General features: G+C 43.0%; 1 protein-coding gene across 1 annotated transcript; it reads right to left on the reverse strand.

Annotated features, from left to right (window-relative positions):
• Positions 1 to 4,168: 4,168 nt before the first annotated feature.
• fzd5 (frizzled class receptor 5) lies at positions 4,169 to 6,161 on the reverse strand (the record flags this gene model as incomplete). The annotated part of the gene is made up of 1 exon (XM_084545067.1): positions 4,169 to 6,161. The coding sequence occupies one exon, from the start codon at positions 6,159 to 6,161 to the stop codon at positions 4,428 to 4,430; it is 1,734 nt and encodes a 577-aa protein (XP_084401193.1). The 3' UTR covers positions 4,169 to 4,427.
• Positions 6,162 to 16,322: the final 10,161 nt, after the last annotated feature.

A 16,322-nucleotide genomic window follows, 5' to 3' on the forward strand; every position in this document is an offset into this window, starting at 1 on the left:
TATAAAGATGGACGGCGGAACAGCTCCTCAAAAGTGAAGCCAAAGCAAGTAGAGCTCCCCCTGGTGGCTGGCTGCAGTATAGGTCATAAGCTCCGCCCCCTCCATGTTAGTGGATGGGGCTTGGGCCAAATTAAAACGCTTAAGTACACGTCAGATAATTCATTCAGCAACCGTGCTAATGTTGGCAGACATTGGAGAAAAAAAGTTTTCTGGTCTTTAAATATGGCTATTTCCACGTTTGTCTACTTTATATTTTTGCATGTTAATAGAGAGCCGAAGTCCCGCCCTTCTACTTCCGGTCCATGGGACCTATCTTTCGAAAAAATATGAACGGGAGTTAATGGAGAGATCGTAATTATTTTTTGGTCCCGTTTGAATTGTGGCATGAATTTCACATATGATGTGTGTGAATTTAAAAGATAATTTTTCACGTCAAGAGATAAATTATTTGACGTAAATAAGCTGAACAACATTAGGTTTGGTATGAGATCGCTTAGTGAACTACATCTCTCGTCTCGAACAATGTACGTCACTAGAGAACTATGGCTGTCTCCTTGTTGAGCTTTACCGTCTTCTTCCAGGACGAAGGCAGAAGCATCAAACGAGGTGAAAATCATTATAAATCGGGTCATGTCGAGAGCTGTAGTTACACGAAGGGAGTTTTGGTCGGTTCTGTACGCGCCAGCATGCGGGTAAGCGGTAAGCGACTTGGACTTGTAGTTCGTTTAATTACGTATTTTCCATAGCGTTTTACTTAACTATCTTGCGACAAACTGTGACATTCTTGACATGTAAAATAATTTTTTATTCTGAAAAACAATATATGTATAATCCAAGGCACAAGTCGATCGGGACCAGAAAATAATTTATCTTTCGCCATAGACTGCCGTTCATATTTTTTCGAAAGATAGGTCCCCTGGAGGCAATCGGAAGGGGCGGGACTTCGGCTCTCTATTCACTAGTTTCAATACTAACCAAGCCACGGTCATTTGTCTAACCTAGCAACAGTAACACAGGAAGTCAGGAGTTGATTGGAGCCCTCTGAAGACCAATCAGAAAACCAACAAAGGTTCAATTCCAAGAGTTAACAATCGATGTCGATATTAAGTTCATCTAACACCGTCTACATACATGCATCTGCAACTATATCCATTATCGTGGTAGTTGCAAACACTGTCCGTCATCTGCTATTTAAAAAGAAGTTAAAGAGGATCTGCATCTCCTGCTATCTCAATCCTGATTTGTAAGTATTTGCTTTAATGGCTGTCATTATGGCGTTTTCTAATTATCATTTCAAAATGCTTCTTTTAGGATAGAAAATTGTTTTCGTCTACACTGTTGGTCACTCGTCAATAGTATGGTCTACTACTCTATATCCAGCATGGTTCCAGCCCAGTTGCTGAGTATAAGTGACTGAAGTTCTTCCTCTCAGTCAGAGGCTTATAAAGCTTTTATTGGTGAAGACATTGGACTGGACTGTGACCTTGTTGGATAAGTGCAGGCTATTGCCACTTTTATTGTGCATGTAGAACTACTGATGTACCACTATTGTTGTTGAGTCAGGTGCATTGAGAGTTTAATTGAAGTTTCGGTGTTGCTGCAATCAACCATGTAGGGATTTTATTCAAAACAATGACATAGTTGAGAGACGATATGAGTTTCCTTACTGTCAGAGAGAGCACTTTACAGTTTATACCTGTGGCCTCTCTGTTTAACGGCCTTTATTCAATGCGTGGCAGTAGTAATCCTTACATTATTTTTCTGTTAGTGTTGATTTAATAGCGGTTTTATTTAAAAAAGACATTTCCATCTCCTTCATTAGTTCTTAACTTATTTAAGTAGGGAAAATGTGCTAAATTCACAATCTACAGGTAGATGGATAGATGTACATGCAGTAAAGAGAATACACTTTAGTGCCATCATGGCAGACTGCACTGCTTTCCTCTTTAAAACCCCATTAAAATAAGGTGCATAGATTCTTGCTAATTGCAGCTACTTATGTGCTTTTAGAATCAGCATTTACTGCTTGTTGTAGACTAAACTATAAGAATGAATGTCTTGTTGTTGCATGCATTATCGTCTACTGTGTGAAGCAACAGTGAAATCCTGTCAGGGAGAGGTTTAAAGATGGAGGACGGTGCTACAAAAGTGTACACAAAGTGACGACACAGGATCCTGCAAGAGGTACGTGAGATGTAACTGTATTTAAAGACAAAGTTGTTTTTTAGTGCACCTTTATGACCTATAGCCGTTTATATGAAGGAGACTGTAACTGATTACTGTGTATTTGTTTACTGTCATATTTAGGCCACTAAACAGCCACACTGTGGTGATAATTGATGAAGTTATGTGCATTTTCCCCCCCACAAATTCACTTTTAATCAACTTATTTAATGATGTTGCTTTACTACAAGTTCAGATGTCGTTCAGATACGCACAGACAGACTGTTCCCTTTATTTCTGTTCTCTTGAAGCAAAGAAATCACAAGAAAAAACTTTTGCAGACACAGATGTACAAGAAACGTGCACCAACCTTGAGATCAACTCACTTTTAATTTCACAATGTGAATCAAAATCTACAGTATTTTTTTTTTAATTATTGTTATTTTTATATCCTTTAAGGAAATCTATGAATGTGACAGATGATGTACACGTCAACAAATAATCCGTCAATACTCTTTTTGGCATTCATCGTCACTCAAGGCGTCACAATCACTCACACACATCAGACTAATAAATTAGAGAGATCATCTAGCATGTGGACACACAGTAGTCTAAGCAACACAAGGGGGGCGACAACACTGAAGGAGAATATCGCAAAACATCACAGGAGGGAATAAGAAAACGGAAAATACGTTTCTGATCCACGATACCAGAATCATTTAATGCACCGGTTTGGTCTTGTAGTTGGACTGTTTGCACTGAGGTGGCTTTATTTTTGTCATTCCAGTCCAAGTTAGTTTTGTAAATAGCACTGCACACTTTATGTCATCAGTGCCTCCAAAAGAGATGATCCACATTTGACCACAGATTCCTACTGATAACTACTTTTAAAATCACAAATTCAGTCAATTGTCAGTGCGATTTCTCAAAAGTTATAAAAGACGGAGTACAAAACTTTAAAAAAAAATAGCTTGTTTAGCCATAAACTGTTACAATAATAACAAAATAGATTTTCAAGTGCTTGTTTTTATCCAACAGTACTTAATTTACAATGAATTAAAGAAAAAAAAAACTGAAATCCTCATATTTTAGTTGAGACTCATATATATTTTATGTGAGTCTCTGTCAAATTTGAAACTATTATCACAAATTACTGATTGGTCAAGGAAATATCAGAACACAGTGGAAATACTTGTTAGATTTTTCCATATCACAATGTGATGTGTTAAAAACGCCTGTTTTCGAGCTAAAACTCAAAGAAAGAAAAATTCACAGTGTTAAAAATAAATGCAAATTAGTTCATTTTAGCATTTTTCTTTTATCAAAACAGTCGCTAGGTGGCTTTCTATTTAAAATCTGTCCAATAAGTCAACTAAGTGTTTCAGTTTTACATCTGTTTGTTCTGCAGTGAAAGTATTAGAAAAGCATGTTTCTCAAAATAAGGTCTGGGGACCTTTACAGGGCCTTGAAATTAAATCAAGAGACCGACAGTGTAAGTTCACACATTTTAGACATATGTGGCACAAAAGTCAGTGGTCTAACGTTGTCCTGTTGGGGGGAGGGTCTGTGTTTGAGGGTCCCTGATGAACATAAAATGAGCAGCTCCACTATGATCCAGCAGGTGGGGGCAAAGACCAATGACATCTTGTAGCTTTAAACTGATCATTGTTGTTGTTTCAAACAAAACTTTTCATCAAGACTCCCATTGAGAATTAGTGACTTTACAGCAAAGCTAAGGTCTTCTGAGGAACCTGAGGAACCTGAATAAATGAATTCACTTTTCAAAACTGACAAATTAAAGACACTTTCCTCAACACACTTTGTGATCATACCAAACACACCACTCAAACACTGACATACAACAACACATTTATGTGTCTTACACTTCGCTTGTGGCATTGGTTGGTTATACACTAAACAATATCGCACATATCTTCTTTTTCTTTCTTTTTTTTTTTTTACAGGTGATATATATTTATATATATACAATATGTACACAAATAAATATGTTATTCTCTCTCAGTGCTCAGGATAAGCAGACAGGAAGAAGCATGCGAGAGTCCATTATGGATCCACTGCTAATAAAAAGCAGTTCTAGTTCTAGATCTTTTGGTCCGTCATGTTTTATATCACCTCAGTTTTTGATATTCGGAGCTCAATGATACAAGAAGGACACACTCCAGATGTTTGGCAACAATCTGATTCTCTGTGTTTGGATCCTGGCGAGAGAGCTGACTGTCCGGGCTCTATGTCCTCTTAAAAGTTCATATATGGGATGGTGCAGCTTTATGGTAGATCCCTGATGTCAGTCCAGTTCCTGTATGACCTGTTAGAGCCGTACTGGCCTCACTGTACATGGAAGGTGGAGCCAAGGCTTTCTGCGGCCAGCAGGGGCAGCATCGAGCCACAAACCTCCTCCAGGACTCCAAGGTCTTTCCTGACCAAATCCACACTCCTGAGGTGATGCCCACCACTAAGCACATGAAGTATTTGAGCATGAAGACGGCGTAATCGGGGCCCAGGCCTGAACGCTGGCGCTCAGACATGCAGGAGCAGGCCAGCGCTCTCTCCCAGCCGGGCCGGTAGTGCTGCTCATAGACGAGGCAGGCCACCACGATGGTCGCGGGGACTGTATACAGCACGGTGAATAGTCCAATGCGAATCATTAGCCGCTCCAGTTTGTCAGTCTTGGTGCCACCTTGCTTGATGATGCTCCTGATGCGGAATAGCGAAACAAAGCCAGCAAGTAAGAAAAGTGAACCAGTGAAGAGGTAAACCACAAGAGGCGCAAGTACAAATCCCCTCAGATTCTCCAGACTCTGGTTCCCCACGTAGCATATTCCAGCCACAGGGTCCCCGTCCACAGAGCTGAGAGCCAGGACCACGATGGTCTTGACGCTGGGGATGAGCCAGGCGGCGAGGTGGAAATACTGAGAGTATCCGGCGATGGCCTCGCTGCCCCACTTCATCCCTGCAGCTAGGAACCAGGTGAAGGACAGCACCACCCACCAGATGGAGCTGGCCATGCCGAAGAAGTACACCAACAAGAAGACGAGGGTGCAGAGGGCAGGGCCGGTGGTGTCGTAGAGGATGTGCAGCTGGTCGCCACCAATGCCGCTGGCGCCGCATGCCACCCGCTCATGACCTGCCACCAGGCGGATGATGTAACCCAAGGAGACGAAGAGGTAGCAGGTCGCCAGGAAGATAATGGGCCTCTCTGGGTACTTGAATCGCTCCATGTCGATGAGGAAGGTAGCGACCGTGGTCAAAGTGGAGATGAAGCACAACACCGACCAGAGTCCGACCCAGAAGCTGGTGAAAGCGCGTTCGTCGGCCGTGAAGTAGGGTTGGTGGCAGGGCTGGGCGCAGTTGGGCAGGGTGCCGGTCTGGACCCGGCCGTACAGGTTGTGGGACTCCCTTTTGATGGGGACCAAGGGGTCTCGACAGCGGCACTCCCTGTCACACTGCGGAGGGTTGTTGGGGGGCCTAGTCCTGCCTTTAGGGGTCGGCTTGGGGAACTGGGGAGCCAGGGTGGTTGTCTCGCTGTTATTCTGGTCCATGCACAAGGTCTCGTCTCCCAGCTGGGGCAGCTGCTCGCAGCTCATCCTCTCGGGCCACTCGAAGCCGTACTGACTCATCAGAGGGGAGCAGCCCCGTTTGGCCCGTTCGCACACAGAGCGGCAGGGTGGAAGCGGCTTGCGGTAGTCCGGCAGGCAGATCGGAGTGTACATGCTGCACAGGAAGAAAAGCAGGTCCGGGGAGCAGCGGATCCGGACCAGGGGCCAGAACTGGTGCACCTCCAGCCCCACCTCCTCCTGGGTGTCGTGGTTGAACTGGTTGGGCATGTAGGTCAGGTTGTAGCCGATGCCCCTGCACATGGGCACGGTTATGGGCTCACACACCAGCTCCTTGGAGGCTCCTGATGTGAGAGCAGGACACCAGAGCAGAAGCAGCAGCAGCAGCAGCGGAGGCTGCAGAAGCACCAGGCTGCAGGGCATGCGTCTGATTATAGATGCCATGTGAAAAATAAATATTAAAATGTATAATTATGGATTCAGAGTCATCAAAACTAGAAGGAAAAAATAATTTCGCGGTGCAGCACTTCTTTAATTTGAGTTCATCTTGGAAAACTTCTTCCTCTGGATGAATCAGGACCAGAAAAAGCAGCTTTCAGCCTCTTAATGATTGAAAACCAAACGAGTCGAACTCTTTACGGCAGATCCAGTTCTTCCAGCGCCTTGCCAGAGCTGTCAATCATTCACCAGAGCTCCCGCAATCATTACGGAGAAAGTTCATCTCCGTCGGTCACGTTCTAATAAATCTAACGACCCTGTAACATTTTTACCAGCTCCGTTTCTCCCCGGGTGGCCGCATGCGGCGGAAAAAGTCGCATCATGAAAGTCGGGGTCGGTGGAAAAAGAGATGTCCATGAAAAATGTGATAAAACAAACAAACAAAAATATATATAAATCACAGAATGGTCATGAAAAAAAGTGAGCAAAAGTGTCCGGTGTCCGGTGTCTGCGCCCGGAGGCTGATGCGTAAAATCCACTTGACGTCGGTTTATTCCATCAGCAACTTCAAATCCCTATTTTCAAACTTTCTCAGGTGTCCTCTTTTTTTTTGTTGCTTCTGCAGGGAAAAGAAATACAAAATAAAACAATAATCCGAAGAGTCCTTCAGGGTGAAAACTTCTCCTGAGTCGTAAAGTCCGGCAGCGTGCGGCAGCGGCGCTCACTGAGCCCGAGGACGGAATAAAGTCCGTCTGAAGCTGCAGCACCTCCTCATCACACCGAGGGGCTGCTGCGTTCAGGGCCGTCGGAAATGTCACGACTCTGTGAGCGCATCAGAAAGAAGACTCAGGGGATTTCTTTGAAACCGAATCAGTGTTCCAAAGCCATTTTATTTCATTATGTTGGCCTTTTAATTCAAATCACAGCCCAGTTCAGATTTAATATTAATATTACATTTTATTTATTTAGAGCGAACAAATAAAGAATAAACTGTGAATACAGCAACAGGCACAGTGACGGGATCAATAGATGCAATAAGAGGTTAAAAAGAAAACTTAAAACAAAATAACTAAACAAAGATTTCTAATACAGTATAATTAATTAGTGCCAGAATAAAAAGTGCACTGCTCCTGAATGCACCACTGGTGATTTATTTACAGCTCTGAAGTGTATTTATCAAGAGTATATTTATTGTGTTTGTGTCATTTTATTGCTTTACTGGCCTTTTTTCCCTCCCTTAATACAAACAACGCATCCATTATGACGTCTTTAATTTTTTATTTTTTGCAAATTGGCTAAAACGTTAAGGTACTTGCTTTCAAGTTAGTCTTTTTTTGCCTGATAATGTACTACCAGGCTTTAATGTTGTGTTTAAATGCATACAAACACAGTTTAAAAGTTTGTTTCTTTATTTTTCTCTTTAAGTAATATACATTTTACTGTCTTTACTGCTTTATTAAACATTACGTCAACACTGGTCTCTGGTTTGAGCCTAAAAACTCTCAATCCTAGTCTGAATGAGTTAAAATGTCTTTTTGTTTCTTTGTTATTCTACAGCTAAGTGAAGTCTGACTGATGAAAAGCAGCCTCCATGCATCTAACTGCTTCACACAGAGTCCACTCGGGAGAATCTCCAATATCCAGCAGCACCTGAACGCATCCTTGAGTCCTATTTATGACTTCCTGCATTAGGAGGTAGGAGTTTTCCAGGAGAGATGAATGTTACCAGTGATGGATAAGGTCTCTCCACCCAGCGACCACACATGTACAGGCACCACAGTTTTGTTTTTGCGTTTTTGCATAATGACAACTACATTATACTATATTTTTCTCGTTAACAACTAAGAATTCGATCCTTTCTCTTATTTACATATTTTCTATTTATCATTTTGTTGCTTGTTTTCTTGTTTCTGACGCTATCACGCCGTATTTTGTTTAATATTCCCACCTGACCATTATGTTCATTTTCCACGTGCAAACCGGTTGTTGTCCTGAGTGTTTGTCCACACACACACACACCGTCCCTGACCTCTGATAAACCTCTGACCTCAGTTTGTATTTCCCTGACGTCGGCAGACAGACGGCCTGTTTTTCATTTCCTGTTCGCTCTGCGTACGCTGAACATGTCACAGTAACGGTGTTTAGCCGCTTCTCTTTAATTAAACAAGACAACAGATGTGTAGGACACTGTAGTTATATATGTTCTCATCAAACAGCTTTATTGGTGACTGCTTTTATTCGGTCGGACTTCAGAAACCACTTGACATCCAGCGGTCTTAGGATTGTATAGGGTTTACATGAGGTTTGTGTTCACTGTACACTGAGACCTACAGTAAATTGTTAGTGGGGGCCTATGGGTTGAGGGGAGGAACCTCTGTGGATCATCCCACAGATACTTGATCAGTTTGGGATCTAGTGAATTTGGAGGCCAGGTCAACACCTTGTGCTGTTCTTCATGTTTTTCTTCTGAAGCAGAGCTCTTGTCGTGAAGCTGCTGCCGTTTTTAAAGCCGATAACCAGCAACAATATTTGCTCTTGTGTTCGGTTGCACCAGCGTCTTGTTTTCTTAGCTTCTTATCATTTGGTCGTTCGGTGTCTCTCTCTCTGATCTGTACAGTGTATGTGTTACAGTGAGGGTACTTCAAAACGTGAAGTGGCTCAGAGGCAGCGGTGCGTCAGACAACCGCTGTTTTACAATGAAAAAGGATTATTCTGATTTTCATCAGTTTCTGCAAACTTTAGAACAAACGTGTTGAGAGAGAGAGAAAGAGAAAGGAAGGTTCATGCATGTGTTAAATATTATGTCACATCGATAAGACAAGATTAGACTTTATTGACCCTCAAGGGGAAATTCAGGTGTTAAAACTGGAGGACTTATTAAGACTTATTTTTTTTATGATATAAAAATGCGTTTACAGATCACAAGGAGCTGTGAGTGTTTTATATTTAATCTAATCTTTTGATTTAAATCAGGAAGTATTTGAGTAAATATGTAAGCAAGATGCTTTTATGTCAACAGTGAGAAATTTTCAATGTTTTATTCCTGGAGCTAAACACACATTTCAGTTGTGTTGAGCGGTTAATGCTAATAAATGAAATCAAACTAAATGAAAAATTAAAAAAATAAATAATCTGCAGCAGTTCAGTCACTGATATCTGTCTCCGTCTCGCCCTCTCTCTTGGTCTCTCTCGCCGGACAAAGGTCACAATGCTCTCTCTGGGACAAAGGTCTCCAAAGGTGTGTGTGTGTGTGTGTGTTTAGTGGTGAGGGTGTGTGTGCTCAGCGTATCAGCCTTTCAAGACAAGTCTCTCTGATTTCCCTTCGCTCAGGTCGCTCTGACAGACCAAAGCAAACAGCGAGGAGTTCGTGAGTAAAGCCTGGGAGGCATCAATCTCCCGTGTCTGCCCACAAACACACAAACACACACTCACATGTGTATGATTGCTTGTGGTGATTTTCCCTGGTGCCAGCCTTGTTTGACTAAGACTTCGGCGAGAAAACACACAAGGAGACGCAACCTGCATCACTGGCAGGTAACCAAGGGATACACACAGATTTCTGTTTACCATACCTGCGAGGACCCTAATTGACACTGCGGGTTGGACCAAGTCAAGTCCCTTTAATTCGTCTTCAAGGTTAATTCTGTTTTATTTCAATCTGATATATACAGGACTTTACTGTAGATATAGAAGTAGTAACCTCTAGGACAGAAAAATGAAGCCAACGTAAAAGTGCCCGAAACTAACTGCAGATCCTCAAATGACCACTCGAGGCAGGGTCTAAAAACAAGTCAGCCCCCGTAGAGCTCCATGTTAAAATGTCCAAATTTAATGAAGAAATAAACACTTTTACACCCTAGTACAACAGCAAAAATAAAAATTAAGTTATAAAGTAGTTTTGGTGTCTATAGTTAATTTCAGCATTTATGATAACTGTATAATATAATAATTGCGAGGCTTAAAGGGGAATTACTGTTTTTTACAACCTGGACCTTATTTCTGGCATAAAATACGATCATTTACTCGCCCATATAACTTTGGTGTCATTTGGAGTCATTCAGACGATATTTAGATCCGCGTATATCCATATAGTGGGAGTGAATGGGGCACCGAAATGCAGCCTCTAAATAATGCATTATCTGCCACGAAACTCGTTCATTTCACCAATATTTTGTTATGATACACTAGTGCTATTCCCCGTTGAGTCTGGAGTTACTCGATATCACCATACGGGGTCTGTAGATTGACCTACTAACATCTGACCTTGATGATGTCATCGCGCACCCCGCGTGGCTTGATTACCTGTAATTGGCCACTGCTATTTTTTATTTTTTTTGGTAACATGGCTGAATATTTTTCAGATTCTGAGGTTGTGGACGACGACTTTGTTTATGATGGTCGTCCTTACTGTTTTGAGCCAGAGTATACGGATGAGGAGCTTGTTGAAAGGAGGATGCGGAGGCAGAGAGAGGAACAGCTGGCCAAAGAACAACAAACCGCTGCATGTCCGCGAATAGATAACAGGTAACTCTGGACTCAACGGGGAATAGCACTAGCGTATCATAACAAAATATTGGTGAAATGAATGAGTTTCGCGGCAGGTAATGCGTTATTTAGAGGCTGCGTCTCGGTGCCCCAGTCACTCCCACTATATGGATATACGCAGATCTAAATATCATCCAAACAACTCCAAATGACACCAAAGTTATATGGGTGAGTAAACGATCGAATTTTATGGCAGAAATAAGGTCCAGGTTGTAAAAAACGGTAGTTCCCCTTTAAAGTTAAGCATAATTAAGGGTGGGGTTGCTTTGAGTGACAGGTGGGAGGAGTCTCAGGTTGTTAGCTGTCAGTGTCAGCGTCACCGGCCAGCCTCATCTTTAATTTTTGAGCCAGAATGTAGGTGGAGTCATCCCCTGCCAATATGGCGGCCTCCTGTGTCAACCACTTTGAGCTTCAAAACTGCTCAGAAGGAATATCTCTACAACAGGGATGAGAGGACAAACTTAGCATGAACCATACAGATGCTACAGCCACATTAATGTATAATACCCAACGATAGGTTGGAATAAACTAGAATGAACCTTTCTCAGCCACCGAACACCCACTTGGAGACAACCACAATCTGAAAAATTAAAGAACAGGTCTGCAAAGAGGAGGAAGAGCATTAAGCATCCGCCTTCTTTGTTGATTTGTACAAATTAACTATTTATGAGTGCGCTAACTGCAGATTTCTTTTTAAACTTGTCATCCTCAACTCCAACCAAACAGCGGCTAATACCACAATTACAAAAAACGCCCCTTTACTCCAAACACGGCGCCTGTTTTTGCCTTCACAAGCGGAGCATAAACCTTTGTCCCAGCGGAGACCTGTCACAGCAGGGAAAGCGCATGCGAATTAAACAATGGCTCGGTTCCATTAAGTCTCCCAGTCAGCTATGACTGTGAAGGAGTGTGCAGGACCTCCCCTAAGTGGAATGCAGCCGTCATTAATTCACCTGTGCTTTCAGGACATGTCTGCTATGCAAAAAAATCTATTAAACACAAGAGAACTTTCGGCTGAAATAGTAAATTAAGGTTTGAATACTGCTATTTTTTGGCCTTTCCCTTAGAAAGGAAACGTCAGGTTGGCGGAGCCGCTCATAGACACAAAACAACCGCTGGACATCGCTGGTTTAAGCTTTAACAGTTCATGTGTGTTTTGCATTCGTCATATTTTTATGCTGAAGTAAAATGTTTCTCTTTGAAGCACAGTGGAAGGAAAAATCTGCAAAAGTCTAAGCGGCCTTCATTTGACAGAACCGTTCATCTCCGTCTCTTTGCGACTCAATCATGGCGCCTCTGATCTGAACACACCTTCAGGAATGAATTCATTTTTTTTTTATTATTATTATTATTTTTTTGGTTTGTTTGTTTCCATAGCAGACTGTAGATTGTGCTTGCGTCCCCCCCACCCCCACCCACTCACAGGAAGCCACTTTCATGTCAGCGCCGCATGAAAAAAATCAAACATGCACAGACTTGGAGCTTGTTTGACTGAGGCCATCCGTCACGGAGAACAAACTTCACGGGCTGCCGTCGGACTCACGTTATCGACTCCCCGCACGCGATTTTTGATGTGATGAGAGCAGAAACCGATAGAAAGCGAAAGAGACGAAACTCATCATTAGACGCTTTGAAAAAAACCCACAGTTACTGATAATAGACTACAGTGAATGAGGCTTTTAAGAGTCTGAACTGTGGCGGTTTCCTGTTTACTGAGCCGTTAACTTTTAACTAACTATTCGGATTTTCCCTTTCCTGAAATACCTGTTTCATCCTGTTGTTTTATTTATGTGATGTACACCGATCAGGCATAACATTATGACCACCTTCCTAATATTGTGTAGGTCTCCCTTGTGCCTCCAAAACAGTTGTGACTCATCAGAGAATGGACATGGGCCTTCTGAGGGTGTCCTGTGGTGTCTGGCAACAGGATGTTGTTAGTGGGGGGCCTTTGGGTCCTATGGGTTGAGGGGATCATCCCACAGATATTTGATCAGTTTGAGATCTAGTGATAATGGAGGCCAGGTCAACACCTTGTGTTGTTCTTCATGTTTTTTTAATCAACGGGGCGAACCACGGTAGATTTGTTTGTTTGGCTCGTGGTTCATAAAAGGACTAGGCTAATGATTGAAATATTAGTTGTTGGTAGACACTGAATGGTGAGGAAAACAGGGTTGTGCAGTGGCAGCGTGGAGGGGGGTGACTCCAGGACGCTGGAAGTCTGTGTTAAGCCTTCTCGAGGTGTCGTGGGCCTAACTTAAGGAAACATCGGTGAAGGGAGGTGCCCACTTGAAAACCCCAATGACATGCTGCATACTGCTGTTGTTCAGGCCAGGTTCCTGATGTCTTCATGTTGCTTGGTAGCTATGGTTAGCTGCTGAGCGGGCCATACAAGCCAGCAGCGTTAGGTTAGCTTATGTTTCACAATGTTTGAATTATCCTCTGCTGCTCTGTGGGCCTACAAGCCAGCAGCATTTACTTAGTAAATGTAGATTGTAGGTTAAGCGTCATATCACACGACCGTAGGTTTGGTAGGGTTTCTCAGTTGAACAGAGCCTCTAAATGTGTTTTGCCTGGGACCTTGGCACAAGGGATTGTAGCATCTTATCCTGTGTATTACTGAATGGTTCCTAAACCGTTTTTGTGTGTCTGCATCCTGCTGGGGATGGCTGCTGCCATCAAGGAGTGTCATTGTTATGGGGTGGGGGTGCCTGGTCTGGTCTAGGTGGGTGCTACATGTCTAAGTAACATCCACATGAATGAATGCCAGGTCCAAATGTTTCCCAGCAGAACATTGTATTGACACAATGTTATTGACTTCAGCCTGTCAGTGGTTTTAATGTTGTGGCTGATCGGTCCAGTGTTGAACTTTTATCGTCGAGTAGAGATGAGGAGCCAACCTTTTTCACATCTTTTAAATGTTATTTACGTTATTTAATGAACATTTAAATGAACAAACTAAATGATTTTTTTTACAGTGTAGTTAGCAGCTGCTCAAACTTTTCTCTTCCATTCTTGACCATTTGTTCCGATGGCGTTGAAGCGTAGTGAGGGAGTTGTTTTATGTTTTATTGCAGTTGATTAAAAAAAAAAAGAAGAAGAAGAAAAAAAAACGTTTTAATGACGATTAAAGTAGAAAAACAGCTTTAACCCTGATGAGAGCACTCAGACAATCTGCTCGGCCGAAACCTGCTGAAAGCTTCAATGTGTCCAAACGAGCCTCAGAACAACCAGGTCACTGGGAACGCTGGGGCCCCGCCAGCTTTTGTGTCGGGGTGGGGGCCTCTGTGTGTGTGTGTGTGTGTGTGTGTGTGTGTGTGTGCGCCTGTCAAAGCCATACACTCTCCTCTCATGTTGGGAGAGCAGAGGCCCGGCCCTTCCCTCCTCTGTGACCGTTGTCCTCCTCCTCCTCCTCCTCCTCCTCTTTTTCTTTCCTCCGTCCCCTTTTTCCTCCTTAAACTGTCTTTTGTTTTCATTTTCGTTTGGCATTTCTGCTCCGTCGTTGTTCGGGCCCTAAATGAGTCTTGACTGGCTCGCAGGCCACTGGAGAAGCACAAAGGACTCCGTTCTACTCGCTACAGTTGATCCATTGTGGGCGTCCCACAATGCACTAATTGGCGACGACAATTAAGCGCGGTCGACACTCGGCTTCAATTTGCCCGCCGCTCCACGTCCATCGCGGGGGAACCGGGTCCGCCTCCGAGCTCCAGACAGTATTAAACGTTCACTCTCTCAGGCAGCTTTACGTGCACCTTCATTCACATCGATCCGTTTGGTCTCACGATGTGACAACCGGCCGCTTCGTTTGTCATCCGGGAGGTCATGTTTGACCTTAGATCCAGAAGCTCTGGGTACATCCCCTGCCTTGCTTTTCTGATCAGACATTAGACATTTTTGGATTTGGTTTTGAGACGAGAACAATGTTGAGCACAAACTTCTCCTATATGTTGGAAAATTTGATCAGTTTTCTCCTGTTATTTAATTTATGTTGCACATTTACAAGAGAGGGCTACACAGTGGAGACGTGATTAGCACTGATGCCTCACAGCAAGACGGTTCCTGGTTCAAATCCGTGGGCTGACTGGTTCCTTTCTGTGTGGAGTTTGCATGTTCTCCCTGTGTCTACGTGGGTTCTCTCCACCGTCCAAAGACATGCTCAATAGGTTAACTGATGATTCTAAATTTGCCGTAGGTGTGAGTGTGAATGGTTGTCTGTCTCTCTGTGTTAACCCTGAGGTAGACTGGAGACCTGTCCAGGGTGAACCCTGCCTCTCGCCCAATGACAGCTGGGATAGGCTCCACAACCCTTCACAGGAACAAGCGGTTACAGAAGATGAATGAATGAATGAAATTTACAAGTGAAATCTTCACATATTTAACACTCCGCTGTAGCCATATGTATGTATTTGTGGAGAGAAAAAGAGATCAGAATTGAAAATATTCAACTAATTTTTCACTACTTTTTCACGACTGAAAGCTTTGGATCAGCTGCTAAATGAAACCCTTTTTATTTTTATCAGTCCCTGGCGGAGCAGTTTGTGAGCAGGTCCCACCAAGGACATGAATATGACTGAACTTCACCAAAGACTAACCAGCAGGTTAAGAGGAAATTCACCGGCCTCGATGATCCCAGCTTCAGTTTTATTATTATTATTCTTATTTTCAGACCATCTGTTTCAGAGGTTCATATCTGAGCTGCCAACAATCACCGTGGTCAAGTCTCTGGAAGGCAGTTGTTGCAAAGTCGGCTCCAGAAAAGACAACTCCTGGCATGCAGTCCGTCCAACAAAAGATTTAAAATAAAGTTTTTAGATTTCAGAACTTTTTTTTTTTTTTTTCAGCAGCAATTTTTAAAGGTTTCAAACCTGAAAGAGAAATAATTCACCCCCATAACCTTTCCCTCCTCCATGATAGATGACTCTGTTCTGGTTGAGGTCTTCAGGAGACGTCTCTGTTCCACGCAAAACCAGATCTACGGCTCAACACCGACCCAATACCCTGATTTTCCTTCTGTCCAGAAAGGTAACTGCTTGTAAAGACTACTGGTCTTTTTATGTCAAACTGTTTTCGTTCTTCTCTCGCCATCGCTCAGATTTATGTTGGGACTTTTTGGAAAGACTCAACCCTAGAAAATAGTATTGCATATTGATGACACGTCTTTCAACACTATTCTAATGGAGACTTCCCTTTTCTTTCTGTAAATGCGAAACCAAGGAGGCAAAACAGATTCAAACCTTCATCAGCTGATGAGTTCAGCGCTGCTGGTTGACGGAGATACACACGTTGATGTATAAGACGAGTTAAGGTAAGAAACCTGCTGCTTGGTTTCAGTCTCGGTAAAGATTTAATCATCCATTTTAGCATTTTTAAGACTTTGTTGTTGAGCTGTAACCTCACAACTGCTGTTGCAACAAACCAGGCTCCATCTTGGTCCGATCAGCCACAACATTAAAACCACTGATAGCAGAAGTAAATAAAGTTGACCATCTTGTGACAATTCAATGTTCTGCTGGGAAACTTTAGGACCTGGCATTCATTGATGTGGATGTTACTTAGACATGTAGCACCCACCTAGACCAGACCAGGCACCCCCGACCCCAT

The sequence above is a fragment of the Chelon labrosus genome (genome assembly GCF_963514085.1).
Source record: "Chelon labrosus genome assembly, chromosome: 5".
In the NCBI taxonomy this organism is placed as follows: Eukaryota; Metazoa; Chordata; class Actinopteri; order Mugiliformes; family Mugilidae; genus Chelon; species Chelon labrosus.